This window comes from Phaeodactylum tricornutum, chromosome 1 (genome assembly GCF_000150955.2).
Source record: "Phaeodactylum tricornutum CCAP 1055/1 chromosome 1, whole genome shotgun sequence".
Taxonomy (NCBI): Eukaryota; Bacillariophyta; class Bacillariophyceae; order Surirellales; family Neidiaceae; genus Phaeodactylum; species Phaeodactylum tricornutum.
The window spans coordinates 779,722-806,253 of NC_011669.1; the positions used below are offsets into that span (position 1 = coordinate 779,722).

General features: G+C 48.1%; 8 protein-coding genes across 8 annotated transcripts; 3 read left to right on the plus strand and 5 right to left on the minus strand.

Moving 5' to 3' along the window:
* Nucleotides 1-145: 145 nt before the first annotated feature.
* On the minus strand, nucleotides 146-2,743 carry PLC-delta (phospholipase C isoform delta; the record flags this gene model as incomplete). The annotated part of the gene is made up of 1 exon (XM_002177125.1): nucleotides 146-2,743. One exon carries the CDS (start codon nucleotides 2,741-2,743, stop codon nucleotides 146-148), a length of 2,598 nt encoding a protein of 865 aa, XP_002177161.1.
* A 2,016-nt stretch (nucleotides 2,744-4,759) lies between these two features.
* Nucleotides 4,760-6,214, plus strand: APC6 (predicted protein; the record flags this gene model as incomplete). Its single annotated transcript, XM_002176618.1, has 3 exons — nucleotides 4,760-5,016; nucleotides 5,263-5,881; nucleotides 5,948-6,214. Coding segments are annotated over 3 exons (1,143 nt in total), but the record flags the coding sequence as incomplete, so codon positions are not given.
* Nucleotides 6,215-6,580: 366 nt separating this feature from the next.
* PHATRDRAFT_42685 (predicted protein) lies at nucleotides 6,581-9,764 on the minus strand (the record flags this gene model as incomplete). Its single annotated transcript, XM_002177126.1, has 3 exons — nucleotides 6,581-8,085; nucleotides 8,218-9,081; nucleotides 9,173-9,764. 3 exons carry the CDS (start codon nucleotides 9,762-9,764, stop codon nucleotides 6,998-7,000), a joined length of 2,544 nt encoding a protein of 847 aa, XP_002177162.1. The 3' UTR covers nucleotides 6,581-6,997.
* Nucleotides 9,765-12,039: 2,275 nt separating this feature from the next.
* On the minus strand, nucleotides 12,040-12,476 carry PHATRDRAFT_42686 (predicted protein; the record flags this gene model as incomplete). The annotated part of the gene is made up of 1 exon (XM_002177127.1): nucleotides 12,040-12,476. The coding sequence occupies one exon, from the start codon at nucleotides 12,474-12,476 to the stop codon at nucleotides 12,060-12,062; it is 417 nt and encodes a 138-aa protein (XP_002177163.1). The 3' UTR covers nucleotides 12,040-12,059.
* Nucleotides 12,477-13,254: 778 nt separating this feature from the next.
* Nucleotides 13,255-15,869, plus strand: PHATRDRAFT_42687 (predicted protein; the record flags this gene model as incomplete). Its single annotated transcript, XM_002176619.1, has 3 exons — nucleotides 13,255-14,541; nucleotides 14,620-15,249; nucleotides 15,346-15,869. 3 exons carry the CDS (start codon nucleotides 13,255-13,257, stop codon nucleotides 15,727-15,729), a joined length of 2,301 nt encoding a protein of 766 aa, XP_002176655.1. The 3' UTR covers nucleotides 15,730-15,869.
* A 235-nt stretch (nucleotides 15,870-16,104) lies between these two features.
* PHATRDRAFT_31731 (predicted protein) lies at nucleotides 16,105-17,232 on the minus strand (the record flags this gene model as incomplete). Its single annotated transcript, XM_002177128.1, has 1 exon — nucleotides 16,105-17,232. The coding sequence occupies one exon, from the start codon at nucleotides 17,230-17,232 to the stop codon at nucleotides 16,105-16,107; it is 1,128 nt and encodes a 375-aa protein (XP_002177164.1).
* A 500-nt stretch (nucleotides 17,233-17,732) lies between these two features.
* PHATRDRAFT_42688 (predicted protein) lies at nucleotides 17,733-20,608 on the plus strand. The gene is made up of 3 exons (XM_002176620.1): nucleotides 17,733-19,210; nucleotides 19,314-19,421; nucleotides 19,974-20,608. Exons 1-3 carry the CDS (start codon nucleotides 17,800-17,802, stop codon nucleotides 20,555-20,557), a joined length of 2,103 nt encoding a protein of 700 aa, XP_002176656.1. The 5' UTR covers nucleotides 17,733-17,799; the 3' UTR covers nucleotides 20,558-20,608.
* On the minus strand, nucleotides 20,565-26,146 carry PHATRDRAFT_42689 (predicted protein). The gene is made up of 2 exons (XM_002177129.1): nucleotides 21,181-26,146; nucleotides 20,565-21,134 (listed from the first exon to the last, which is right to left on the minus strand). Exons 1-2 carry the CDS (start codon nucleotides 25,842-25,844, stop codon nucleotides 20,651-20,653), a joined length of 5,148 nt encoding a protein of 1,715 aa, XP_002177165.1. The 5' UTR covers nucleotides 25,845-26,146; the 3' UTR covers nucleotides 20,565-20,650.
* Nucleotides 26,147-26,532: the final 386 nt, after the last annotated feature.

Genomic DNA, 26,532 nt, shown 5'->3' on the forward strand with positions numbered 1-26,532 from the left:
GACGCAATCCTAATTCAGCGAAAGGTAGAGAGCGTCGAGGAAAGAAGAAAAAGACAGCCGATCGAGCGTGCGGTCTGCGCCGTTACTAACTGATGACTAGCTATTTTTGGTATTTTCACTCTCGTTAATGTGCCATGGTATATCATTAAATTTCCGCAACTACATGGCCCATCTTTAGATCCAGTAAGAGCGAAGCAAAAGCGAATGCGCCACTCCGAGTATTCGTGGCATCATACAGTTTAACACTCCGAATTCCTCGCCGCAGGCAGGATACAGGAATGGAAGAGCTTGCGATGAACTCATCCTTCGTCTTATCGTATACAGTCAGTTGTAACATAGCGACTGCCCAGTTTTCTATAGTAAAGGAAAACTTTTCCTGAGACCAAATTGGAAAGAAACCGTTGGCGTGTGCAATGGACGTTGGATATGAAATTATGCTTTCCTTTTCGTCATTTTTTATGTCGAATACCGAAACCTTGACGTAAGGATCAATGCAGTCTCCGCTTCGCTGTCCTATCGGTTTTGGCAAACACGAACCGCTCAAAACCCGGATAGAAATGCGTACCGCTGCACGATTGGGGGAATATCCATCATTGACCATCAGCGACGATGGTTTAAGCACGTAACCACAGTTCCCATTTTCTCGGAATCTCCCATCATTCAGTTTCAGAAAGGCATCTTGAGTTTGAAAATTCAATGCAACAAGTTGACACCCTGTCGACCATGCAAGGAGCGGGTTGTAGTTGCTAGAATCTACACGTGCTCCAGCAGGATAGGTCCGACTCATGTGCGACTGATTGTACATGATCCATGTTTGCGCTTCCTTGTGTCTGCATTTGCTACGAACTTTGTTTTCACTGAACGAGTGCATGTGATAACGCGGAGACCACAAAGACTCTTCCCATGTTTTGTGCTTGTTCCCGTGAAATAGTGTCAACCTCGCTAGATTCGGTGAAACACCGTGTTTTTCTAGATTGGCGTTTTCCTCCAGACCGTCCAGGACTAACCCACCGATCAAACTAGTCGCACCATAATCAACGGAGGCGTCATCATCAGTGTCGTACGCATCAGCTTCTGTACCGTTTGGGCGGCGGCCTTTAATAATTACCATTCCACGCAGTTGTTTGGGCGAAGGAAGCTCGCCATGAAGAGACGCCTCGGTGGGAATGTAAAGTGATGCACCCAAAACTCGGATTAATTGCTCCGCCATTACTTCTTGGTACGCCAGGCTGCAGTGATTTTCAAAGGAGAGAATAAGAGGAAAGGTGTCGGGATGAAAATTCAGAAATACTTTGATAGTCTTGATAATCTCAACAAAAAGAATCTTCGTTGTCATTGTGTGACCGTGCCACACCACCGGGATTGGGGTGCCATTCAAAGTCTTGCTCCCATCCCAAATGTCGAGTTCGAGACATCGACAACCACGGTACAGTGCATTAGAGTACATTTCTACACTCGATTGTGATGTGTACTGGTCCCCGACCAAATATGTATTGTGGCTGCTATTGATCCAATATTCTGACAGTGGCTGAGTCATATCAGACATGTCAAACTCCTCTTTTTCTGGATCGAATGCATCATTCTCGCTTGCGAATAGGAAGGCCTCGAACTGATCCTTTGTGATTCGATTCAGATCCATCTTTTCCGCAGACGAGTCGTGCGAAATTTCCATATCATGCATTTTCCGAAAGAGCTTGCGAACGTCTAAAATTGTGGTCTTCATTTGTCCTTGCTTCCCACGCATGAAATGCTCGAGAAATGTCTTGTCTGAAACCGTCTCCCTCTTCTTGCCGTTATTCATTACCTCTCCAAAGATTTCGTTCCAAATCACATTTACAGGCTTCACCATCCACGTGTTCCTCCTTATATAGTGCAAAAATCCTGCTGACTGCTCAAAAGTCAGTCCTCTTCGACGACCACTCCTATCTAAACCCAAGATCTTGCCAAACTTTTCGTAGTTCGCGTGCAGATCCTTCGTCTTCATTTCGAAATTGATTTGTCCAAACACTTTGCCAATCGTTGACACATTCATGTACCCCGTCTTATCCTTATCTACGTCGAGCCATACGTACCGTAGCAAGAGTACGTCGTTAGCGACACGAGTCTTGGCTCGTTGATAAGCCTCCAAAATTCGATCCAGCGTCGTCGTTAGCTCGTCGCATTCGTCTACCTCCATGGCCATAAGATCTAGAGTATGGGCACCGCGGAAAACGATACTGAAGGAAAGCTCTGGATCAAAATGTTGAATCATCGCAGTACTATATGAGGCGCCACCGGCGGACGACGAGGTCACACTATTGGATCCCGAGCTCATGTTGCGATGTAGTTTAGGTTGCGCAACGGGAGTTGTAGGGGTACCGTGTATTTGCTTCTTTTTGGCTTTTTCGAACTGTTGTGTTGACTGCCCTCGTTGAATTCGATCAATTTCACCAACATCGATTGCCCGGTCTTCCGTGACTGTTTTGGCAAAGTAGGATTTGGCATTTTTTGTCGTTCGGATCCATAGAGTAAACTTATCCGCCGAAAGCCGAAGTTGTGCGGATTGAGTCTTGCCGCTTGCGGCAACAATGAGCACTCGTACGCCTTCATATAAGTGACGAGGGATTTTGATGAATCCTAGAGCGTGTAAAAAGTGTATGCGATGCTGCTTGGAAGACACCCTTGTTTTAGGAGCTGCCATGCCCGTGGAATTTATACTTGTCCCTTTCTTCTTGCTGCTTCTCACTATGGAAGTAGGAGGCATAGTTTTGCTTCTTCGTGCTTCTCTGTGGAGAAGTGTTTGACCTTCAATCCTACTTTATCGGCGTCCAGAGAGTTGAAGTGGCCACTTTCGAGAGCAAATTCCAGTGACGAGATGACCAACTGGCTTTCATACGAGGAAGGAAAACAAGTACTAACAGTGAATAAATATGTCGATCTATCCTCGCTCACCGTTCCCTCGCCTACCTCTCCTCAAACGGAAAACCACAAAAGAGGAAGTATAAAGGAAGCGATTTCTCTGCTGAGGGGGGCTCAGTAAGGTATGAATATAGCGAAGGTCTTGACAACGAATATCCTGGGATGAACGTCTGCGCTCTCGGTTCATTTTGGTGTGGTTCTGGAAGAGGATGGACCCGATCCCACTCACACACGTTCAATAAAACGAGTTTGTCAATGGAAGAGATATCCCATTCACGAAACCAGAAATGACACTAGTAGGATACGGAATCACTTAAGGATAAAAACATTTCATTTATGTATTCAATCCCGATCCATTTTACGACTTTCGAAGTAAAATTTCTTACCCAGGCGCGTTGGATGAAAATGACCTTTGCTCTACCACAGATATTCTTGAAATGAATACAGTTTCCCGTACAATCACCATTCGTTGATATGCACAACACAATTCGCACTACTTGCAGTCTGCCTCTCTTTCATGTAAAATGCTGTTTGCTTTATGCAAGCGTGCAACGAACATAGATATCAGCGGATGTTAGCTATTGTTCCCGTTGAACATACCGGTATACTGTTAGTAGCGGTCTTGAAAAGACCTCGGTCACGCACATCTTACACATAGCGTCTACTGTAAGCTAGTCTGATTATAAAATTGAAAGGTTCTCGTCTTTTGAATCAGAAACAGATACCCGGTAACTAAACTTTTGTGTCTGTTCCATAGCCAGCATTGTCCTCGTTATTACAGTTAGTCCCCCCCATTCGCGAATGTCAGTATCGCGCACGGCTTTGTTCTGGGCCGATCGAACCAAAACGTCTGGCTCTGGAGACGAAAGGGTTGTAATTTGAAGCTATCCCGCCTCCGCGCCTCGGCCGAATCCAATCCAGGACATTACCAGAAACTCCCTACCTTCTTTGCAGCTAGACTTGCAACATGTCGTCGGGTATCGGTGGCGGTGGCAATAACAATTCGTCGGGAATTTCACCGTCGTCTCGATCACCGTTCCCAGCCTCTCGATCCAATCCACGCACCCGGTGGCGCATGAGCTTTGGCCCGGACGATGCGACGAATGCCCACCACCATCCAGGAGATATTTCAGCTCATTCCTCGTCAGCCCATTCGCCGTTTTTGCAAGGTCTTTTGCGCTTTTCGCCAAAGAATACAACCACCACTACGGGGGGAGAATGGTCTCCCAACCCGCGGTCGACTCGACAGCGTCAAGGTTTTTTTGAAGAATCACAACCTGTGAGTGCGACAATGAAAGATGCGAATGTGAACATTAGTACAAGCATTCGCCAAGCATCGGATAACACTGGCAAAATGTTAATGGATACCGCTGTTTGGGCTTCCAGCAATACCATAGACGGTTTGCCAGTAGACCAGCTGCGGCATTTGGCTTCGCAGTCGCTCTTCGAGCAACCATCCCAGGCTGTCTTCTACGCCTCCCTTGCTTACGCTAAAACGCTAACACCCGACGACGCCGTCTTGCTAGCCCGAGCCCATTGGCGAAACGGCTCTCCGGCAGCATGTTTGCGTGTTTTAGAAGAGTCACACGCGACGCAAACGGAGCAACCTTGGGAAGCCATTTTGTTGTGCTGTGCAGCCCTGGCAACAACCATGGACTGGACTATGGTGGAAGAAATAATTGTCGATGCTTGTCGTCCTCCGTCGTCAGAGGGACCGACGGATTTAATCGACTTTAGCTCCCTGGCCCAGACTATGCCGATCGAAGACGACGACTGGAATCGATGGCTTATTTTGCGCGGCTCGATCGTTGTTGCAGATTCAAACACTGCAGTACATCCCTTAGCGCGCCTCTTGTGGTGGCGTGGAGAGGCACGTTCTCAGTTGGGTGACGGCTCCCGAGCTGCTGTTTTTTGGAAACTAGCCCTTCGTCTTGATGCGGCATGTCAGGCTGCATGGAATAGGTTACAAGATTTTCATCTTTTGACGTCATCCGAATGCCATGACCTTGTTTTGAGCTTACATTTCGGAGAGAAGGCGTGGTTGCGGGATTTGTACATGGCCAGCATCGCGCTTACACCTCAGGATACAGAGAAGCCAGATACCGAAGGCTCAGGACCGTCATGCGACGCCACGGACACTTACAAATTTATCCCACAAAATAATGCGGCGAATTCCTCCTTTACTATGCATGGCGCTGGGAACTTGGACGCAAGCTCTATTCAGTTAGCTTCTCCAATTTTCACGTTTCCTACGTCTACCAACGCGACGACGTCCAAGCCTACCGCTGACGATTCGTGGAAACCGGGCACGGGGATCTCCAAGATCCAGCAAGACGTCGATCATGCTTTCCGCAAGCTCTGGAGCGACTACAAACTAAATCATTCACCCCAAGTTCTGGCCATGGCAGCCCGGCGTGCATATCGCCAGTACGATTGGTCTGGGGCGCTCAAGCACTGCCAAGCGTTGGCAGTGCTAGACCCGTCAATGGCCGGCGCCGCTTACTGCTACGTAGCCACGCTCGTAATTCTTGGGCACAAGCGTGTTTTGTTCCGTCTCGCCCACGAATGGGTCGACGCCAACCCTAAAGCGGCCTGTGCCTGGTTTGCTGTCGGTGCTTACTACTTCTGCTGCGAGCGTTATCATGTCGCACAGCGCCATTTTTGTCGGGCGACGCGCCTCGATTCGTCTTGTGCAGAGGCGTGGATTGCCTTTGGCTGTGCCTTTTCAGCTTGCGATGAATCTGACCAAGCACTGGCATCCTATCGAGCCGCCCACCGTCTTAGCCCTGGGGAGCATACGTCGCTATTGTACATGGGAATGGAGTACGCTCGAACCAATCACAAAGTCTTGGCAGAATATTTTTTACAATCGGCCTGGGCATCGAGCGGTGGTGATCCGCTGTGTTCGCATGAATTGGGAGTATTGTATGCACAGAAAGGTCAACACGAAAAAGCAGTTTTTTGGTTTCACCGGACGTTGCGAGTGGTTGTGGCTACTACAAGCGGTGGGAATGAAGAAGACATCAAACGGTCTCGGTCCATGCAGGAGTGTTTGGACCTTTGTCAGGATCCCTACTGGGAGGCGACTCTGTATAGCTTAGGACACTCGTACCGCAAGATGCGACAGTATGAAGTGGCAGCCTCTTGTTTCGATCGATGTACCGCATTGTGTCCCATGAAGTTCTCAACATACTCTGCCCTTGGTTTAACAAAGCACTTGAATGGTGATGTGGATGGCGCTATTGACCTCTACCATAAGGCGCTATGCTATCGACCGGACGATTCTTTTAGTACAGAGATGTTAAAAAGAGCTTTGGAAGAAGCAATGGCGGAACCGTTGTGCTTCGATTCCGGGTCAGCCGTACTTCGTGAGAAATGGCGTCCCGGCCCTTGCGTAGCGATGTCTGTGAACAAGGAGAAACTATCGATGCTGAGTCCTCCGGGATGGGCGAGCGAAAGTATGCTGAGCGAAGATATGGATGTAGAAATGAGCAGCATATCATGAAACAACCATACGATAGCTAGAGTATTGACAAATCACGAGGCTAGTTTGCAATGTTTTTCGCTGAAGATGCTGACTTAGTTTGTTGTGTCTTGCGTCACCACCCCATCATCCACGAACGAAGACATGTGAAAACTGATAAGGCTGAAGCTTGATCCAACAATCGTTCATGCCGGTCAATAACCTAATAAATCCTAATTATCAATCAGTAAAAGTATATTTCATTGTGTGTAAGCGAAAACTTCAATGCTGGTATGTTGAAGACATGGGAAAATGTAATCATGTAGGAGATTGGCCACGCTTCATCCAAGGCTAACTATAGGTAACGACTCCAATACTCGATTGCATTGGCGACTGCATTGCGAAATCAAGGATTAGTTTTAGCGATTGGTCATTGCAGGATGGCCATCGGCTCTTTACCTCGATACAAGTCATGCGTTTGTCTACTAACTCATGACAAATATCCGATGTATGTGGAATGGAATTTCTGATCCAGTTGACCGAAGGCAACGAAGATACAGACAGTCATATATTAGTAGAAGTTCAGGATGTAGTGGGATCAGACGGCTTCATCTTTAGGAAACAAATGGCTCAACTTTACCAGCTCCAGCCTGGGAACCACTTCCACCATTTGCTGCGTCCCACGCTCAGCGAGGGAACACTCCGATCCTCAGCTAGGGATGGGTCAGGGGCCAATTGCGCTCCCTCGGGAGCGCTCGTTGACAATTTCGTCGTCGATTCGACTCCACCCGAGCTAGGTCGAAGTGTCGGAGGCCTTGAGGGAAAGGTTGTTGGGTTCGCTATTGGGGGAGCAATTTCGCCACCCGAGCCGAGGAGGGAAATGTCGACTTCATTTGGGGCACTTGGACACAACTTGTCTTTAAAAGTAATTTGTACGCCGTCAGGATAGACTCTCTTCTCATTGGCGTCTACGAAAAAAGCGTTGTATTGGCGTCCACTTGGAACATGGACGGCGAAGCGCGTAGGCCAGGCTGGTCGAGATACCGTACCTGAGACCTCGACACAATTCGAAGTACTGTTTCGATCACACACTTTCAGTGCATATACATTTCTTTGGCTCTGTGAGACATGATAAAATACAGTGCGGAAGCAAGTGTCCTCACAGTAGCTGTAGCACTTTTCATTATTGTCAGTGCACTTGCTCTCGTCGACAAAATGAAGCAAGATAGCCGAATTGCGTAAGAGAGTTGACGGACCCCTATCTCCAAAAAGGGTGCCGTGGACATCGGAGACGTACACATCATCTGCATTGGTAGATGCGCCACTGCAAAAATCAATCGAGTCGGGGTTGTCGATGGTCACATCTGTAAAAGAAGAGAACATCTCGAAGGTTTTGAAGCCATCCAGACGAGAGGCAAGGTCAATGGAAGAATAAGACCCACAACCACTCCTACTGAAACCGGAAAATCTCACATTGTCCATGATGACACCGTTAAACTCTGATTCCATCTTGTAAATCCAAGGATTTGTTGACTGAAAGGTCAACCCCAGCAACTCATCTTTTCGATTGCCGCAAGGCGCTAATGCGAACCCGTAACCCCCTTGCCTAACAGTATCCTTGTATCCATCAGAGTACCCCACGATTGAAGTATTCAATAGGTGTACTTCCTCGGAACGATCGACCTCAACGTTGATTGGATTATCCATAAAGATTCCATTTTGGACTACAACATTGCGTGTCCGGTGGATTCTAATGGCCTTGTTGTGATTTCTGTAGAAGCGCATATTGTCAAACAATTGAAGCGAAGTTGGCTCGTAGCCAGACAGATAGTACGTGAACCCTACTGCTGAGGTACTGTGAGCAACAAAGCCATCAAACTTAATGATGGAATCTGTCTTCGGGTCAAGATTAGGAAAGTCTACTTTTCGGTCACCGCGCTTTAACAGCTCAAACCAAAAGCCTGTATGCTCGGACCCCGCGACAACATTGTCGATCCAGGTGTTATGGGGGTTGGTCATCCAGAACGTCGCCGGTAGTCCATCACTTTCGATGCCGTTCGAACCCATGTCCGGAATGATCGTTCTGGGCGCTCCGGTGCGAATACCGATGTTACGAACAAACTCGTTGCCGGTTTCGATACCATCTTCAAGCATGTAGCAATGTCCCTTGGTGTCGAAGGCAACATTGTCTTCAAGACGGAGGTTATTGGTTCCGTGTACGACAAAGCAGCGCTGATTGGAGTTTCGGACGGTGTTCTTGGCGATAATAGAACCTCGCACGTCTCCGCACATATGAAAGTGCAACGGATACCTGCCCAGCCTCCCCTGCTGTCCGAAGTTAGAGATCTCGACACCTTCGATCAGTTGCTGGACGAGCGGGGTCTGCATGACCCAGAAGTGTCCGCCGCCGTCCTCACTTTCGAACATGATGTTACGAGAGAGCAGAGCGACCTCGACAGAAAACCCAACATCGTCTTTTACAGTAGTTGGCCGGGTAATAGGAGAATTTAGTTCTATGTTGACAAAACCAGGCTTGGCAACGGATATTCTTTCGATGGTTCGTTGTTGGTCTGCCCACCAAGCCTGAGTGTTTGAAGTGATGACGATTCGAGCCCCTGGTTCCCATTTCTCCAATACTGAGTCCGGGAGGATTATGGTTGAGTCTCCGTCCATATCGTACAAATTCATGAAAGTTGGAGTCTCGGCGGGCACACCACGGACTGCACCGTGAACAGGAGAACGATAGAAGTAGATTAGAAAAAAGCATCATCAGTTTCTCTGACGGAATTGCTAGCAGAGTACTTTACTTACGGCTAAGCTTTCCGCCCGCGATAGTGATAGACCGACTCCCAGCTTCGCAAAGACCATCGCCACATATGTTGGAATTGCTGTCAGCAGGCTCGAAGAACTCATCCTTGTCACCATGCATGACAAATTTGACCTGCGGATTTCCATCGACCGGTTTTACAGCGGTAATGTGAAGCTCGCCTTGTACCAGAATCATGGTCGACCTGACAATGAGTTCGTACCTATCGGGAAAGACGAGCTTTCCATGAATATCAAGCCCATCGCCGAAGGTCAATGTCGGTCCAGGATGGTCCATAGTTATACATGAGCCACAGGGAACGATGAGTCGAGATGAATATACAGCCTTGTTTCCGAAAATCGACGTGAATGACGCACATGAGGTCGTATCCAAGTTGGCGTTGCATGATAAAGGTGCAAATCCGTCGGTGTCCAATCGCCGTTTTGCTTTTTTCGTGGAGACTGCACCAACGTGTGTCGAGTTACCATTTGTCGAATACAGTGAATCAGTGGCGCTTCGTGCCATCACCCCTTTGCCCATCGCAATTGCATGGCTGACCAGCACCAGAAAGGGTGATGAAAAGTCGGCCAGCTTCATTGTTCAAACTTCCCTGTGAATTTGCTGTGAACAACATGCCCAGCCTGGTTTTTCTTGCTCGGAACTTTTCTTGGCGTATGGGATTTGATACGTTTTCCGTGTACAAAGTAATCGAATCTTTCCTGGACCGACTTTGCGTTCAGGCCATTTTGAATATAGTTCCGAGAGAAAGATCATCAGGACCAAGAAAGTATCATTTTCACACAAATCATGAGCTTTTTTTTTTATTTAGGATTCGTGCTTCCATTAGCTTAAGCCTACTTTTACTGGAATACTTATACAAAACGATTTCGTTTCCGTCTGATTTAATTGGTTTCTACTGCTTGATTCACGCCATTCTTTCTATACGATTGCCCCCCCCCCCCCCCTATAAATCCAAAAAGGGGCAAATGCTTCGCCTGCAAGAAACTGATACCATGCCCATATCATTGACTGTGAGTTCAGCCTTACGGGAAACTTGGGAGCTGTCACGGAAGAGAGCATTTTGGCATCTCACCGGTTTAAGGGCATGGGTGCCCGAGGTAGCGCGCTACGGCTTGCCGCTTTCTCAGCCTTGGGAACGTGGTTCTGTCCTCGTTCGATATTGATTGTCAGAAATGTCAGGAACTACTTGACTGAGCACCTTCGAATAAAAGCAATGTATACAGCCTTATAGAATTTTGCGATGGAAGCTCTCTACCAGATACTGTAGCGCGATGTCCGTCAACCACTCCCTACGGCAGGCAAGGGTGACTTCAAATAAAGGACACCGGCCATTGTTTGTTTGCTGGTTTACAGTAGTCGAAACTTACAAAGGGCGATGTACCGAAAACATCTGTTTGTCCCCCGGAACCATTAGAAAAACACAAGTTCGAGCTTATCTATACAGCGAAGCCAAGACTGCAGGAAGCGTCCCGGGACAAACCCCAAACTCATGTGATGATGCATGAAGAGCCGGCGAAAGGCGGGCTATGCATTCCTTTGGCTCTCTTAGCCTCGGATTCAATAATCCTTATGCAAATTGCATTTTGAATCGCGAGGGAGAAAAACTATTATTTGACATTCCTCAAGGACTAGCCAATTGGAGACCTTCTTTGCAGCAATACGTGTGCTACTTGGAGCAGCCTCCTGCAATTACGCCTTGATGAACGCGAGTTGCTGCTCAAGTTTTCGTATCGCTTGAGAAATTTTTCTTAGAAAAGATTTCAGCAAATGTCCACTATGAATATGCCAAAAGCGTAATGTACGCCCAGAGCGACGAAAATGTTTGATATCTGTTGTACGGCTTCAAGCGTGCCTTAGGGGGTGGAAGCAGAAGATTTCTTTTCAGTTGTGGAAAATCTGTCGTGTCGATTCCGCAATTCTTTTTTAGAATGGTTGTTTCTGTACGACTTGGCTCCGTGAAGCGCAATGAGCGAGTGCAGTGAGATAGCAATTGATGATGAGGTCTGCTCGCGTGTTTCGGAAAGCACTTCGCGTCGCAGTATTAATGCGCCACTGCCGATTCATACGGATCGAGTTAGATCTCCAGTACTGTTATCATAATTGATAGCATTTCGCATGAATTTGCTTCGCTGTTTACCTCAATCTTAGGATCCGACCTTTCTGAAGATCATACAATCGAGTCAGCCTTCTTGGCATATGTTCGCAAATTCCAAACGCAATCTGCCAATTAAATTCGCAGAAGCAGTTTTATCACAATTGCACTTACATTAACAGATCTTTATTTGCCAAATCAAGGATTAATGTGCGTATGACCTCGTTGACTGTGAGCAAAGACGAAACAGAGTTAGCTAATGCAAGAAGGGGCAATATGCGGAGAACCCCACTTGATTGAGGATAAGTTGACACAGAATCAATTGGAAGTAAATACGTGACTTCCCCCAAAGAGTGATCACGGCGTTGTTGTAGAAGCTTAGTATACCTGCTAAGGCCCACACTTTCATTCTCTCTTCCAATGCATGCTCGTGGAAGAATCTCAACCTCAAATGCTTTCTTACAGCAAACCATTCATCTGAATTTGGGCAAAAAAAGCAAGCCCAATGACGGTCGCTCCAGCACTGCAGCGACTGGGTATTGTCGGACATATGTGTTCGCAGTTGAGCCTACCTCACCTTCAAACCTCGGTCTATCAATTTTATGACTAGGAAGTCATGAAGGCGAGTATGCACTAAAGCCATTACACATTTAGAAAAAGCGAACAGCGTTCTTGTCCTAGTTACCCTGGTAATCTCAGCTAACCTTTGCGACGAACATTGTCAAACTCAAGGAGATATCTCTCCTTGCCACTTAAAATCATCTATATTCAGTGATCTTTTAATCCTGTCTCGTCCAGAGAAACCGATCGGCGTCCTCGAACGGACATGCCACTTCTCCATGTGTCTTGCTGATTGCGGTAGAAGGCGTCGCTGCATTGGAGCCGTGGCTATGCGGAATGAGATCGTCAGAAAACGACGTTGCGATATGTCCAAACTCTCCACTTTCCAACTGAGTAAAAATGTGGTTTTCTTCATCAAGCGGCATACGATGCCTCCGCTGCGGTGCAATATTGTCGTTGCTGGCGTCGCCCAACTCGCACGTTGGATCGGTCGGGTTTGAAGAACCAGGTTTGCCGGATCTATTGAGGACTCGCTTGAAAAGACTGCCCTCGCGAGGTGGCGTTCTCGTGCATTCATTGACACAAGCGGGAGCTGCTTCCGAAGAGAAAACACTCCGACGAAAGGTACCTATCATTCTGAGAAAGCAACTTTTTCTCCAAAAAAAAATTTATGTCATCGTGGCCGATACAAGAGCTTCGAAGTTTCGGATTATTGTTTTTGTCTGGCTCACTCTGGGTATGAGCGTGAGTCGTATTGCAATGGCATTGTAAGCAGCTTACATTGAGCCAACAATATGTGGCGAGAAGAGAGATATAGATGGACGAATGAGTTTGGATGACTGTTGACAGATGACTTATATTGCTATGGTCATTATATGTCGACTCCACTGACCTCAAATAAGTAAAAGATGATATAATTGAACGATCTAGAGTCGCGATTTTGTGCATTCCCTGTTTTTCTTTCGCTACCAAACCTTCAACGGAAAGCACGCGTGACCCATGTTTTGTTCCTGTTGTGAGGGAAATAATGAAAATATAATTGACGAAACTAGGTGTGTGTACTCACAATGTCGCTTATAGTTAAGGCTTGATATGCCGGGCAACACTAACATTTACTGTTACGTAACAATATCAATTGAAACTCACAGAATTACACGCAGACAACAAACAGCAACAATCCCACGAATTAGACACGGGGTTGCAAACTGACAGTGAAGCTTTCCGCGTTGACGAGTGACCGACTAACAGTAAAATCAACGTCAAGGGAGAGCTGGCATTTTGATGCAGCATGCCAAGGATTGGAGCTTGCGGACATCAGAACGAAGCTGAAACATATATTCTGCCTCAGAAAGATCGATAAGAAGAAACGAAAGCGCAACAGCGAGCCTTTCGCTTACGAACTGGTCACACACAATGAGCAGTATTCCGGATTACCACCGTACGACAAATAATGCATGGAATCCGTTCCGACCCGTGCTTAATCAACGAGAACCCGACGAAAAGCCCTGGGAAGCGCCATCGAAAGAGACAATGAAGACAAGACAAGATTTCCGCGAATCTGTTTTTCGAGAAACTCCCGATCATCGCAGAATACATCCCCATGGAGGGTTGGGAGACACTGGACGAAATATTCTCTACGTCCTTCACGATCGGCAGTGCTACGGGTTCCACGGACTAACGCGGCAGCGGCACATTTTACAAGGAGAAGCCGAACGCAAGCGCGATTCCCCATCGACTGTGTTTGATTCGCCAGTTAGTACGACCGCAACATCGCTCTACACTTCAGCATCTACCGAGCGGGCAAGGTCGGACAATAGTCTCGCCCACGAAGGCTCAAGTGACGGTATGAATACCAAATTTGATGTCGATCAAAAGCAACATCTAGAGCGGAGGGTGAGCTATCCCCGCCGACTCATACAAGAAGTCAGGACCTTTGCGGAATACTGCTCCGCCGTGAAATCTCACTCGGCATTTTTAATGCACCTCGGAGGAGGCGATGAAATCGATGAAGACGGAAACCGCCCTCAGTCTTCAACGGCAGTCAGTACCATTTCCGTCGCATTTTCACCGGATGGTAAAACAATGGGGTCGACGCACGGAGATCATACGGTCAAGATATCCTGTTGCCATACTGGTCGGCTGTTGCAGAGCTTGGAAGGGCATCCTCGGACGCCTTGGACTGTCAAGTATCATCCCAGTGATTCCCGCATTGTGGCGTCCGGATGTTTGGGCTATCAAGTACGCATTTGGAATTGGAAAGAGAGGGCATGTTTGCAAATGGTCCGTTTGGAATTTGCCATAATCAGTATTAGTTTTCATCCAACAGCTAATATTCTTGCCATTGCAAACGGCTCGAGATTACATTTCTGGGGGATCAAGGAGCAAGCGCAAACGCCGCTATCGTCGCCCGCTGGTACTCGCACCGCCCAGCCCATCGACCGGTCATCTTTGTTGACGGAATTTGATCAGCGGCACATGCTTCGTTGCGTCCACTTCCCCCCTGGGGGAAGATCCATTATCATTGGTGGAGTCAATACAATCAACGAAGACCCTCGGCGACGGAACCGAGGAGGGATTGGGGGTGGTGGCCTGAGTTTTTATTTGCGCATGTGGGATTTTGATCCCGACGTAGCCTTGCAGGGAAGCGGAGCTTTAAGTGTCATGGCCGGGATAGCTATTCCGAAACGAGCTATTGGCAACGTAAGTATAAGAAATCAAGTCATGGGAAGCAATTTGGAGGTCAGGCAACTCAATCTTTTATTACTCTTTGCGTTTCAGCCGCGCTTGTTTGTTCCTAGAGCGCTCCTGTACAACGATGGAGGCTTTGATGTTTCTCCCGATGGAAAGACGCTCTGCGCTTGTGCTGAGCTTTGGCTACCAGATGGAGTGGACAACGCAATGGAATTGTTACAGGAAGAACAGCGAGCGTATGAAGTTGAGCTAGGCGAAAGTGAACGCTCACGCCATGAACTTGCTGCATCTGATCCCAATGGCTCACAATCTACGGTACCTGCCGCTGCAGTATTCGAGGGGCTTACAACATGCAACGTTCCGTCCATTGGTACGCCTTCTTTGGCGGCCACTTCTTCCGGGCCACGCACCCCTAAACTTCCCAGAACCCCGACACGAGATTCTGTTTCAGATACTCTTCCAGCATCACAGGAGTATATCCCCAGGACTCCAGAAAACCCTAGAGAAGTCCCCAGAAATGGAGGCCTATCACCCCCTTCACCTCCAGGTAGACGCTTTACCGGTGTATTTCATCAACCTCGTGAAATCGTAAGCACAAGCGGGCAGCAACCAGTGTCAGATATAAGGAGCTCAATTCGCGGATTGGCAACTCCTTCCGCTCCTACACCGCCCGCGCCTGGTGGGCCAGGAAGCCGTCCCCTGCATCCGTTGTCGGTTGTAAGTAGCGACCACGACCGGAATTTAAAGGGACGATATGTTCCACACGTCGTCACCGTTAGTCTGGATACAACGCCGCTACCTCCAAGTATACAGCAACAGGTTCGGCGTGGAAAATCGTTGGGCCCTGTCGCCAAGGGATACCTTCCTCGCATGGGGCAATTGCTTGAAGCTTGTCCTTTGGATGGTGCCAAGGCTTCTGCTGTGACCTGCGTTAAGTTCTCACCGTCAGCTGACTTTTGTCTGATTGGGTACGGTGTGCGCGAGCCAGTCGTCGAAGGTGGTTGCCATTTTCATCCAGTGACGGCTTTATACCGCATTCGTGGCGGGATGACACATGTTTCAACTATGCTTTCCAGCGACGATGATGTCAATATAGCTCGGTTCCATCCCGACTCTGGTCACGGATTTGTGTATGGTACAAAGCAAGGCCGTGTGCGAGTTCTGAGTCCGAGACCGTGGATGTTTTATACTTGCTAAGATAGGAGGCGCTTTGTACACACTGGTTTGTCTCTTGCTTGCGTGTCTTGGGTTTGCCGTTAAGCATCGCCTAAGTCAAAAGATCAATAAGCACAAGGATGTAGACGTCATTTTTAACATAAAAATGGATATTCATACAGAAAGATACTTCTATTTCTTCGTAGGATGCGGGTTGTCAATGACATGATCAGAGCACGCATCATTCCAAGCCAATTTTGCAATTGCCAGTTCTCTACTCTATTACAAAGTGCACTGACATATTTTCTGTATCGTAACCACTTATTTTTTTCTTTCAAACCGTTGCTGAAATCTCGTCATTTCGTACAATTCTTCGGCAGCCAAGGGTTCCTTTTGTTCGAGATCGCCTGGGGCAGTCTACGATGACTTGTTGATGTCCAACAACGTATCCGGAGTTTCTAGATCAGAAACGATAATGTCAGGCCGAGTGACGGACACTTCTGTGCCCTTGTTGAACGACGCAGACACAGGCGCGATAACAGCGGTGCTTCCTCGACCTGTGTTCTGCTGGGGGAAAGCAACGCACAATACAATTTGCATGGTGCCGAGCAATGCTCCGAGTCCGTTGGGGACAAAAATAAAAGCATCCAATATTGCCAGCCCGTAGGCGAACCAAAAGACCCCATTGGCAGTGTTGGTCATCATAGTGGGTCTGTGGACGGTGGATGAGCTGCGCATTTGAATGACAGTAAAGATGGTGGAAAGGGGCGCGCCGTAGAAAAAGACAAGATTTAGATTGACGACCAGACCCACGATGAGTTCACGTGTGCGTTGCGACATGATGGATGCTCCGAACACTACGATGGCGATCACAGCGACCCACAGCGTGACGAGAAATAACACAAGGTTTTCGTGTCGGAATGGTGCTGCCATGTTTTGCGCTGTCACGTTCCAGACAACTTTGGCGAAGTCAAGGACTGACGAATCGAGCGGTTGATCACTAACAACGCAATGCGGGTCATTGTCAGCATTTGCCGACGACAAGCATAAGTCGGCTGAACATTCCTGAAAAGTGACACGTCGTTTGTTCGGCTTTTCTTCCGTTATTGGTAGATTCATTTCTTGGTTCATGGCTACCGAATTTTCCAACGGCACCAAACGGTGTGATTCGCTTGATTCGGGCAGAATCTTTACGGATTCTTGAACCAAAGCATCAACTATCGCGTGACGGACAACTTCGTTTCGAAACATTCCGTACTGTAGCTTTACCGCTTGTATATTGAGCCAGACTGAGAAAATTAAAGCCGGCGCATTCACCAAAAATACAAAGAGATTCTGGTCTTCAAGGAGGAGACTGTAGGCCACCCAACCAATGCAATTGCCCAACATAAAGGCCCAGGGCGTGGGATTCAAATCCCCCAGACTGTCATTATCCCGAGCGAAGCGGACATCACGATACGGTGCGAAAAACATGATCAAGCCGGATATAACGCCCAACGACGGGCACACGTACTCCAGAATAATCTCCGAGGTCGAAAGCGTCATGATCTGACCGTGAGCGAGGATAATCAGTTAGGAGTTTACTTGTAATCAGCCGAACCAAAGCCAGTTTCGACTGCCGAATACTCTCGTGGCTCGCAAGGTTGCCACTTCCCAATCCCGACGTGGAAAGATGTGTCCAGTATTGTGAAACATAACAGAATCTATGTGATTGTCTGGGAATGAAACTCAATGGTGGTCGGCAGCACGCATGCGATTGGCAATTGTTTTGTTAGGTGGTCACAGTCGGTCATTTTTGCGACAGTTATCCTCACTTATTGGCCAAAGATCTCTCTCGTGTGGAAGGCGTAAACCAAAAATAGTAATATTTCCGATGATCTGTAAAATAGATGTTCCAGATTCCAACTTTCTCGGAGACATCTGCATGATATAAAGGAGCCAATGCTATTCGAGAAGCAAATTTGCATAGGTATCTTCTATGTATCTTCTATGACAGACTGCCGCGGCGGATTGAAAGACCTGCTGCTACACATTCCGCCCATCAAGATCCAACGGCGATGATGGCGGCGGCAGCCGCCTTTACAAAAATGATCCAACACCAACGGCCGTAGCATGGAGAGCATCCAACCGCCGTCAACGGCGGCTCTGGTTGTCTCGTCTACTAATGCGCGAAAGACTCCGATTATCCTGAGTGCAGTATACGGAAGGAAGCATTCGTGGACAAGTCTGTGCGCGGTCGCCTTTATTGCTAGCTATTTTTGGGTCGCCCGAACGATCGAGGCCTTTTCATGCATTTCCTTTAACCGTGCTCAATATCGGTCGGTCTCTGTAACGTTGCCGTCTGCCTTGTTTCGGAATGGAAATATTCTGCGGGCATCTCCGTCAGATTACGTACACTCGTTTCAATCGAACGCAACACGGACTAGTGCAAAAAATAGGTCGATACCGCTGCACAACCCTCAAAACATGACGGTCATACGGAAGCAAAGTGCTCGAAAATCAGCGTTGCAACGTTCCTCGCAGAAACGACCCATCCTTGCGCGACTTGGACAACTGCGCAATCGTGTCCGGGCCAACCAGACAAGCCCAGTAGGGATTGACGGGTCAATGGGATTGCCATCGCAGCGAGAATGTGATCAAGTACTAGCGGATTGTGTGGCTCTGGATGAATGGGAATTGGTTCTAGAGACTCTCGATTTGATGAAATCAGTTGGGCTCTCACAGCAACATTCCACCTATCTTGCCTGCCTCGAGGCTTGTTTCCCCGTCGCCAACGCGGCGTCAGCCAAAGAAATACTCTACGCAATGGAGCAGGCCGGGGTAGAAGTGACAGCGGACGATATAGTTTGGGCCATTCTCATATATTGTCGCGCGTCTAGCATGAGGCCAAGGAACGATCCTGTATGGTTGCCGCTCGCACTTCAACTGATCCAGGAACATCCGAACGTTTCTGTGGCAGCATACGATGCCGTCTTGTCGTGCATGGTCGAAACGAAACAGTGGAAAGAGGCGGTCCGACTATTGCGAGGAATGGAACAACAAGGTTCCACTGGTCCAGCCCTTTCTACATATCGATTTGTTTTGGAAAGCTGTGTAGCTAGCGATCAACCCACACAGGCGGTTCAAGTACTCCAGTCGTGTATTCATCATGGTCTAGTGCCAACCCTCTATTCGTTCGAACTTGTCATCGGCGCATTAGCCCAGAAAATGCAGTGGCGTCGAGCACTACAACTCGTTGAGTTGATGCGTCAGATTGACGTATCACCCAACTTGGTCGTTTACAATGCCGTACTTTCGGCATGTTCCAAAGCCAAGGAATTCTTACCCGCGCGGCGACTCCTACATCAAATGCGTAGGGAAGGCGTTCAGCCAAGCATTCGGTCTTTCAATGCCGTGATTGCGGCTTGCGCCAGCGCGGGCCAATGGCAGGATGCTATACAGGTTTTGGATCAATGTCATCGAGAACCCGGAATTCAACCGGACATTTATACCTACACCAACGTCATGCGCGCCTGTGCAAAAGGTATGTTTGCACAAAGATTTGAAAATCTCCTTGTTGCCTCGGATTGGATCTAATCGCTTTCATGCGCATCGTTCTCATTCGTATTGTACATATTATTTTGTAGCTGGCAAAACTCGCAAAGCACTGACACTGCTTCAAGTGATCAAGGATAAAAAGTTGCCGCTGGATGCGTACGCCTACACTGCCGCCATCGAGGCTTGTGCGAAGGCAAGTATGTCTAGAAAGGCGCTCGAACTTTTGGGCGAAATGGAAGGCATTGGTATCGCGCCATCGGGAGTAACTTATAGTGTCGCCATTACAGCGTGTGGAAATGGTGGTGAGTGGGAAAAGGCTCTCGGACTGTTGGATACAATGCGACAGAAAAATTTGAAGATCAATCTGATCACATACAATGCGGCGATTACAGCCATTTCCAAAGCCGCCAAGAAAACAGCTAAGAATAGGGGACAGAGTGGGAAGTTACACAGGACTGTTATGAGAATGTTGGACCAAATGCGTGAGGATGGAATCGAGCCGGACGGGTTTAGCTTTTCAGCCGCCATTAGTTGCTGCGGTTCCGAAGGACATTGGAAAGAGGCGTTAGAACTCATGGACATCATGCAGAAAGGCGGTCCGAGAACCACTCCGAACAAAATCGCTTATACAGCAGCCATTGCGAGTTGTGGACAATCTGGGCAAGCCGATGAAGCACTAAGGCTGTTTCGGCAGATGAAGGATCAAGGACTATCGGTGGATCGCGTAGCTTACAATGCTGTTTTCTCAGCTCTTCGTATTGCCAAGCGAGCTGACTTGGCTTTTGATTTATGGGCCGAGATGGTTGATACAAAGCCTTTCGAAGTAAATTCGATTGCTGTAGCCAAACTTGACGAGGTCAGCACTCCTGATATCATTACTGTTACAGATGCAATCGGGGCCCTTTCTTCTGCTTCAGACACAGTAGAGGACCGATATCGTGTTGATAAAGTCTTTGCAGAAGCTGTGCGGCGTAATATCGTCCTTCGCAGCGATACCCTGGATTCCAAATGGGAAATCGATTTATCTGGAATGTCGTTTCCTGTAGCGCGGGCCGCTTGTCGCTACGTTATAACGAGCATCAGTAAAAGCACAAGCAACCGCGAATTTGAAGACCTGACCTTCATTACTGGTGTCGGTGTTGGAAAAAGCTTTTACAAAGGCTCAAACGGGGTCCCCGATTTGCCAACGCAGCAAACTTCTCTGCAAAAATATGTGCAGCAGATCTTGATATCTGATTTTCACCCAGAAATTGAGTCTTATGTTCCGAGTCTAGCGAAGGGAACAATCTGCATCGGTTCCGAAAGTATTTGCAAATGGGCAGAAAGACAGTAAGGCCAATCAATCTACCAAATTTTTTTAAAAATAGAGCCTATCACTTAACACAAAACATATTTTTCACATTTGTAGGATAGGTGAAAGTGTGTCCTAAATCTCATTTTCTTCAAGCTTTTGAGACGTCAACGCTGCCATCATCGCTTCCAGACGCGCGCTTGAAAGATCGTTGGCAGCTCCGACGCTGCTTCCTGTGTTTCCACGCTGATAAGATTTTGTTGGTACCTTGGGATCCGCCTCAAGGTTTGAACGAAAACTTCTGGGTGTAGATTGTGGTCGTGAAGACATTCTGTTCTTCATCTGCTCCACCTGCTCAGAAGCATAACGATCAGCGGCCTTCGACACGTCCGATGAAGAGCTCAGCCGAGATACACCTAATGCTCCGGATGCTTTTTTCCGCTCCAGAAATGCTTTCCATTTCTCGCTGTGCTGCGATTGTGTTGACGACACAACGCTGGAAGCTGTTGAGCGCCCCGACCGGCTACGACTTCCGCTTCTCTTTGGGTTTGAAACAGCAGTTTTCATTGCAATCGCTTCAAGGTAGGCCGTTTTCGCCCCGAAATCTTCAGAGACGACACTACTGTTTGACGAGCGCGGAACCGAAATTGATCTAATTTGCTCACTTTGCCGTCTTCTTAATCATTTTCTTGTGATTGTCAGGTTTAATGTCTGGAACTGGCTTGACCTTTGCACCTCTTTCATCAACAACGTCGTCTGGTCGTCCACAAAAAGCCCGAACACTACTTTGACTCTTCATAAAATTGAGGTGCGCTGTTGGAATTTGACCGTTTGAAGTGGGCATGACAGGCGCAGCGCATTCAGCCAATCGCTGAAAGAAGGATCTGCGGTCTCCTTCTGTTGGACCGTACGCTTCCGAGCCATATACGACCGACTCTTCCTGATCGTTCGGCTCAGAAGGGATGGGTGACAAATCGGATTCTTCTAACTGTGAAGGATACGTACGTGCTTTCTTCTCCTCCATAAGATGGAACAGAGAATCGTCATCGCGTTCTACTCTGTTTCTTTCAGATGGTGCCGCTACATTGCGCTCAATCGTTGCTCGTTCCAAATTCTCACGAAGAGAATCGTCTTCGTGATCGTCTTCGTTTCTTTCGGATGTTGCCGAGAAATGGCGCTTAACTGATCGTTCAAACGATCTTTGTCGTACATTCGCATGAAGGGAATCCTCGTCGTCCTCTATGCCATTTCCTTTTGGTAATTCTGCTGAAGGGCGCTCAAGGGCTCGTTCCACTGTTGCTCGTCGTACATTCTCACGGTTGGAATAGTCATCGTCCGCTAGTACGTCCCTGCCAGGTGACATCGGTAAATGGCGCTCACTTGATCGTGCTATTGTTGTCCGTCGTGCACTCTCCAGTAGCCATTCGGCATTCCCGCTTTCAGCGCGGACATTATTTTCAAGAAAAGATTTCCATTCAGCCTCTGGTGTAATCGGGTTAGCTGTGTCAAACTTTTCGTCGGCAGTACTGCGGTGTGGCTGATACATCTGAGCCAGTTCGTTGGTAAGATATGGTTCCGTGGGCTTCCCTTTTGCTACAGGAGAAACGGAGCCGTCTGCTTGACGCGGGCGATTAATCTTTGTCTTTCCGACTGACCGAGACCGATCCATTTGCTCCTGCTTACGGCGTAAGTCTTCAATACTAGTGCTGATAGGAGGGACAACTATTCCTGTAGGTGTCTGAGCCGATCTGTATTCCAGAGACCTTCGTCCTTGAATTGGAGAGGTGTCCCGCTTGCTGCCAGTCAGCTTTGGCACCCTTTTCATAGACCGGGAAGCAGCCGGAACAATTTCTGATTTCGACGCCATTGATCGCGATATGTTTGTATGGAGATTCGAGTTTGTATCCCACATCTCCACTTCCTCGTCTTCAGAACTCTGAGAACTGTATCCAACGTCGTCCAAATCTATTGGGCCAGCGCTCCGTGAACTTCTATTTTGCCCCGCCGGGCTCTCTTGACTTTTTCCCGCTGTGCTTGTTGCGCTTCTGGAACTGACAACGCTTCTTGATGTTATAGGCGTCTTCGAATGAGGAAACAAGTTTAAATCGTCTTCGTCCACTTTTTCTCGCACAATACTTGTCAATGTAGATAGAGCCCGGTCTTCCTGCGAAGTATAAGAATCATATTTCGTATTTGCAGGCACGCTCTCTTCATCATTTTCTTCGCTTTCTGAATTGTACTGATGCTTTCTATGACTTTGGATATGTACTGAAGTTTGGATGATTGTATGCGGATCTTGGGACAGAGCGGTTACAGAGCCGTTCTTGCCAAGCTGCATATATCGTTCAGCAGCATCATTTGACAAAGCTGCACGATTTGCATTCTCACTAAATCGACCCGTTGCTTCTTTCTGATCATCCCGATTTTTGGGATTGGCAAGATGAGTGGGCATCATGAGTAGTGCTCTAGGCTCTCTTGAGTACCCTACAGTCGGAACGTCTGCATCACGACCCTGTCTGCCCGCATTCCCAGCATATTTTTCCGGGGAGATCGCAGTCGCTACCGATTCGCGTGAATAAATCTTTTGCTGCTGAATGTTGGACAAAGGCTCAGGGGAATCAAAATCAACAACATCCGGTGTTGACCTGTCTCTTTGACCAGTTCTAGCCCATTCCTTCTCCGAATTCCACCCTTTTTCATCCCTTCCAAGGGCACCACTGGCTACTTTCGTAGACCCCAAACGCCCTTGCGGTCTCACATTCGACGACTCAATCGGTCGCTTGTAAGCAGCGCCCCTCAATCCTGATGTGGACCTAGCATCTAGTGAGGTATTGCCTGTTAGGTATGCTTGATGGGCGGATGTGCCATATGCATCGTCAGTAGCACTAATACTCGTAGCGACTTCCAATAGTTCCATTCTATCTTTTTCCCAGTCCTGCGGAAAAGGAACAGCAACAGCGTTGACAGATGTGCTTAAGTCAACTCCTAGGGATTCCTCGGGACCTCTCGATTTCCTGATACTTTTGCTTAGATCAAGATGGATTTTGTTGTTTGACTTATCGCCAACAGAAACAGCAGTGGGGGGCTCATAATCGACCCACCCCTTTTCAGGGTCCCATTTTTTATTGGTAGAAGACGCAACCGCACGCATTGATTCATACCACCCATGTTTTCTATTTTGTCGTCCTGCAGCCTTCGCTATAGCTAGTCTGTTTTTTGCCGCACCTGGGCGTCGTATACGAGATGACTGTGAGATTCCAGTTCCTCCTGTTCCTGTAGTGTAAACAGACATGTTGTCGTTACCAGCGACAGAATAGACATCAGTGGAATTCAAATACATGTCAATGTCCATTCCGTCATTCCCAGCCAGAGAATAGTTTTTGTCTTCTGAAAGCTTCTTGTTGAAGGATGACGATCTCGGGATGGTAGTAGAACGTGCATATGGAGCGTATCTTTCGTCGAGACCATCCTCTTCGCTAGAATTCATTTGTTGGTCCTCTCTATCGTCTAGTCGATTAAATGTTCCTCCGGCGGAAGTAGACTCCTGGCCACCACCCGTCGCCAGGAATTGTTGCCCTGACATGTCGAAGCCTTGCGGCTTCGGCCCAACCGATCGAGATGACTGCGTCGAAGGCGGGATCCTTCCCCCAGCCCAATCAGTACCCAGCGAGCGAGATCGGGACCGTGGAACGCTGGATGATCGCTTTCTGTCCTCTTTTAGCTCAATAAAATCCCGCGGCTTAGGGGTGACACTTTTCGAGCGCATAGATGAGAGTCGAGAAGCCTTATTCTCCTTGGACAAATAAGTACCAGCTCGAGGATCCTCCTCCAAATTTTGACGACGAACCGCATCGTAGTAATTGATTCCACTCTTCTTGAAGGGAATTGATTCGTCTTCCGACGAGTCGGTTTCCAAAGCCGTCAAGTCAGCAGGCGTGGCAGCCGTTCTCTTTGTTATACTGTTAGGGGTACGAACTGCCTCTGTTGCGACGCGAGCGGTAGAAGGCGACACAATGCCTGTCGAGTTTTCGGCTTCTGCCAGAGGTGGAGATCTCCTAGCTTGAATAGCAGCCGCATTTGCCAGAGCAGCTCGCTTGGATGGGCTCTTTATGTTCCAGAACGCCATCCGCGAGGAGCTAGCAGATCGACCAGGGGTAACGGATCTACCTCTTGGCTTTTCTTCTATCCTCTCTTCATCTTTCGATTTCTTCTCTTCTCCTTCTTCGCCATCTCCTCTTTCGAAGGCTTCACGTTCTGCTCGATCCTGGAAGATCTGATGCGAGGCATCCACGGGTGAGTTTCCAGCATTGATAAGTTTCAAAAACTTCCGCTTTTCTGTTGCGTTGAAGCTAGCATAAATATCTTCATCCCCATCTCCGGATTGTGTGTAAGAAATAGACGGCGGGGCTTCAGGATCAAGAAATCTGCGAGTCTGGTCCTTCTTTTTCTTTTTCTCAAAGTCTGCCTTGGCTTGGCGTGCCATCGCGGTCAAGTAGGCATTCTTCCTCCGAGGCGATAGTATAGCGGCCGGCTCAACAAACTCAACTTCAATAGCCGTATGTTCTTCGTCACCCTCAGATGAGACCTGCGAGATTCTGGGAAGGGATCGTGATCGCCTCTTCGGTGTGGAGGAATCATGATCCAACAACTTTCCGGGAGACACGGATCGAGTTCGTTTTTGGTCAACTGCGTTTGTGATCTGCAAGTTTCCACAAATACCACCAAACGCGTTCAGCGTTTGACCGCAAAAGGTTGTATCCTGTTCGCTATCCTCGTCTGTCCTTTCTATGATTTCAGTGTCGTCAACTATGTCATCCGAGCCCTTTCCAGCGGTTGGCTGATGGCGATCCGGACCTTCAAGGCGCGGACCGGAGCCAACATTGCTGTCATCCTCGTCTCGTTTAGCAACATCGCCATCCATTTGATTCCAGGCATTACGTGTATCTTTCGATAGCAACACACTAGCCTTACTAGGCGAACTTGGGTGTCGAGCGGTGTTGTACTGACCGTTTTCGAAACGACCTCCTTCGTTGGTTGCACGTGTATCCGTCTTTTGGCTGGTAGGCGTCAACGATGGTAGTTCACCATCATTCAAATCGTCGCGATCACGTCCAGGCCTCATCGTTGACAAATTATTGCTCAGCAAGGCCCGTGGGGTACTGCTTTCTTCCACCGAGCGGGCGGGACGCTGATCCCAAGGTTCCTCTTCTTCCAGTATGGAGGTGTGATCCACGCTGTTGCTGCTGTTGCGGTTATACGAGGTTTGGGTGGATCTCAAGCCCCCGCCAACTCCCTGGACGGGATCACGGTGGCGTAAGGCTCTCCGCATAGTGACAGTCACGTTGAATCGACGAGTCACTCAAGATTGAAGGTACCGGAAAATTGGATGGCCTCTCCGACAAGGAGTAGTATGTTCCGAGTGAAGCGGTAGAAGCGCTAAGGCTTTTCCGTACAGGACTTGCCCCTTCTTGCTCTACCGCGTCTGCCGTAGATTACGATCAAATCTGTTTTACGTCCAGACCAAGATTGATAATGATTTCAACGAACGTCACAATGTATAACTATTGTGTTGCAAAGGGTCGGACGCTATTTTTGTTTTGAACGAAGAGGCACAAAACCAGCGCAAGCGCAACGAAAACCCCGCAATATGGCTGCTTCCGTTGCCGTTGGAAAGGGAAAGGTTCATTTGTTCGGGGAGCAATTCCGTAGCCAATCGAGATCTCTCGATTCAATCTCGAAAGACTCATTTCCTAAACAAGGGACGTTGAGAATTAGTTTTCTACTACAAATCTGAATACTCTATATATCGTAGCGATTTATTCTGCGATCCGTTGAAAATAATTTCTTAAAAGGAGTTTTTGGGTACTTTGAGAAATGCTAAGGATACATTGTGGATGGCCCCTTCTCTTCCCGCCACGACTTGTTCCGGTTTCCGTGACTCACTCGTGTCCCCTTTCATGTGTATCCCGAAGACCGGACCAATGACAGCACGAGCCGGATATGCGGGCGTACGACTT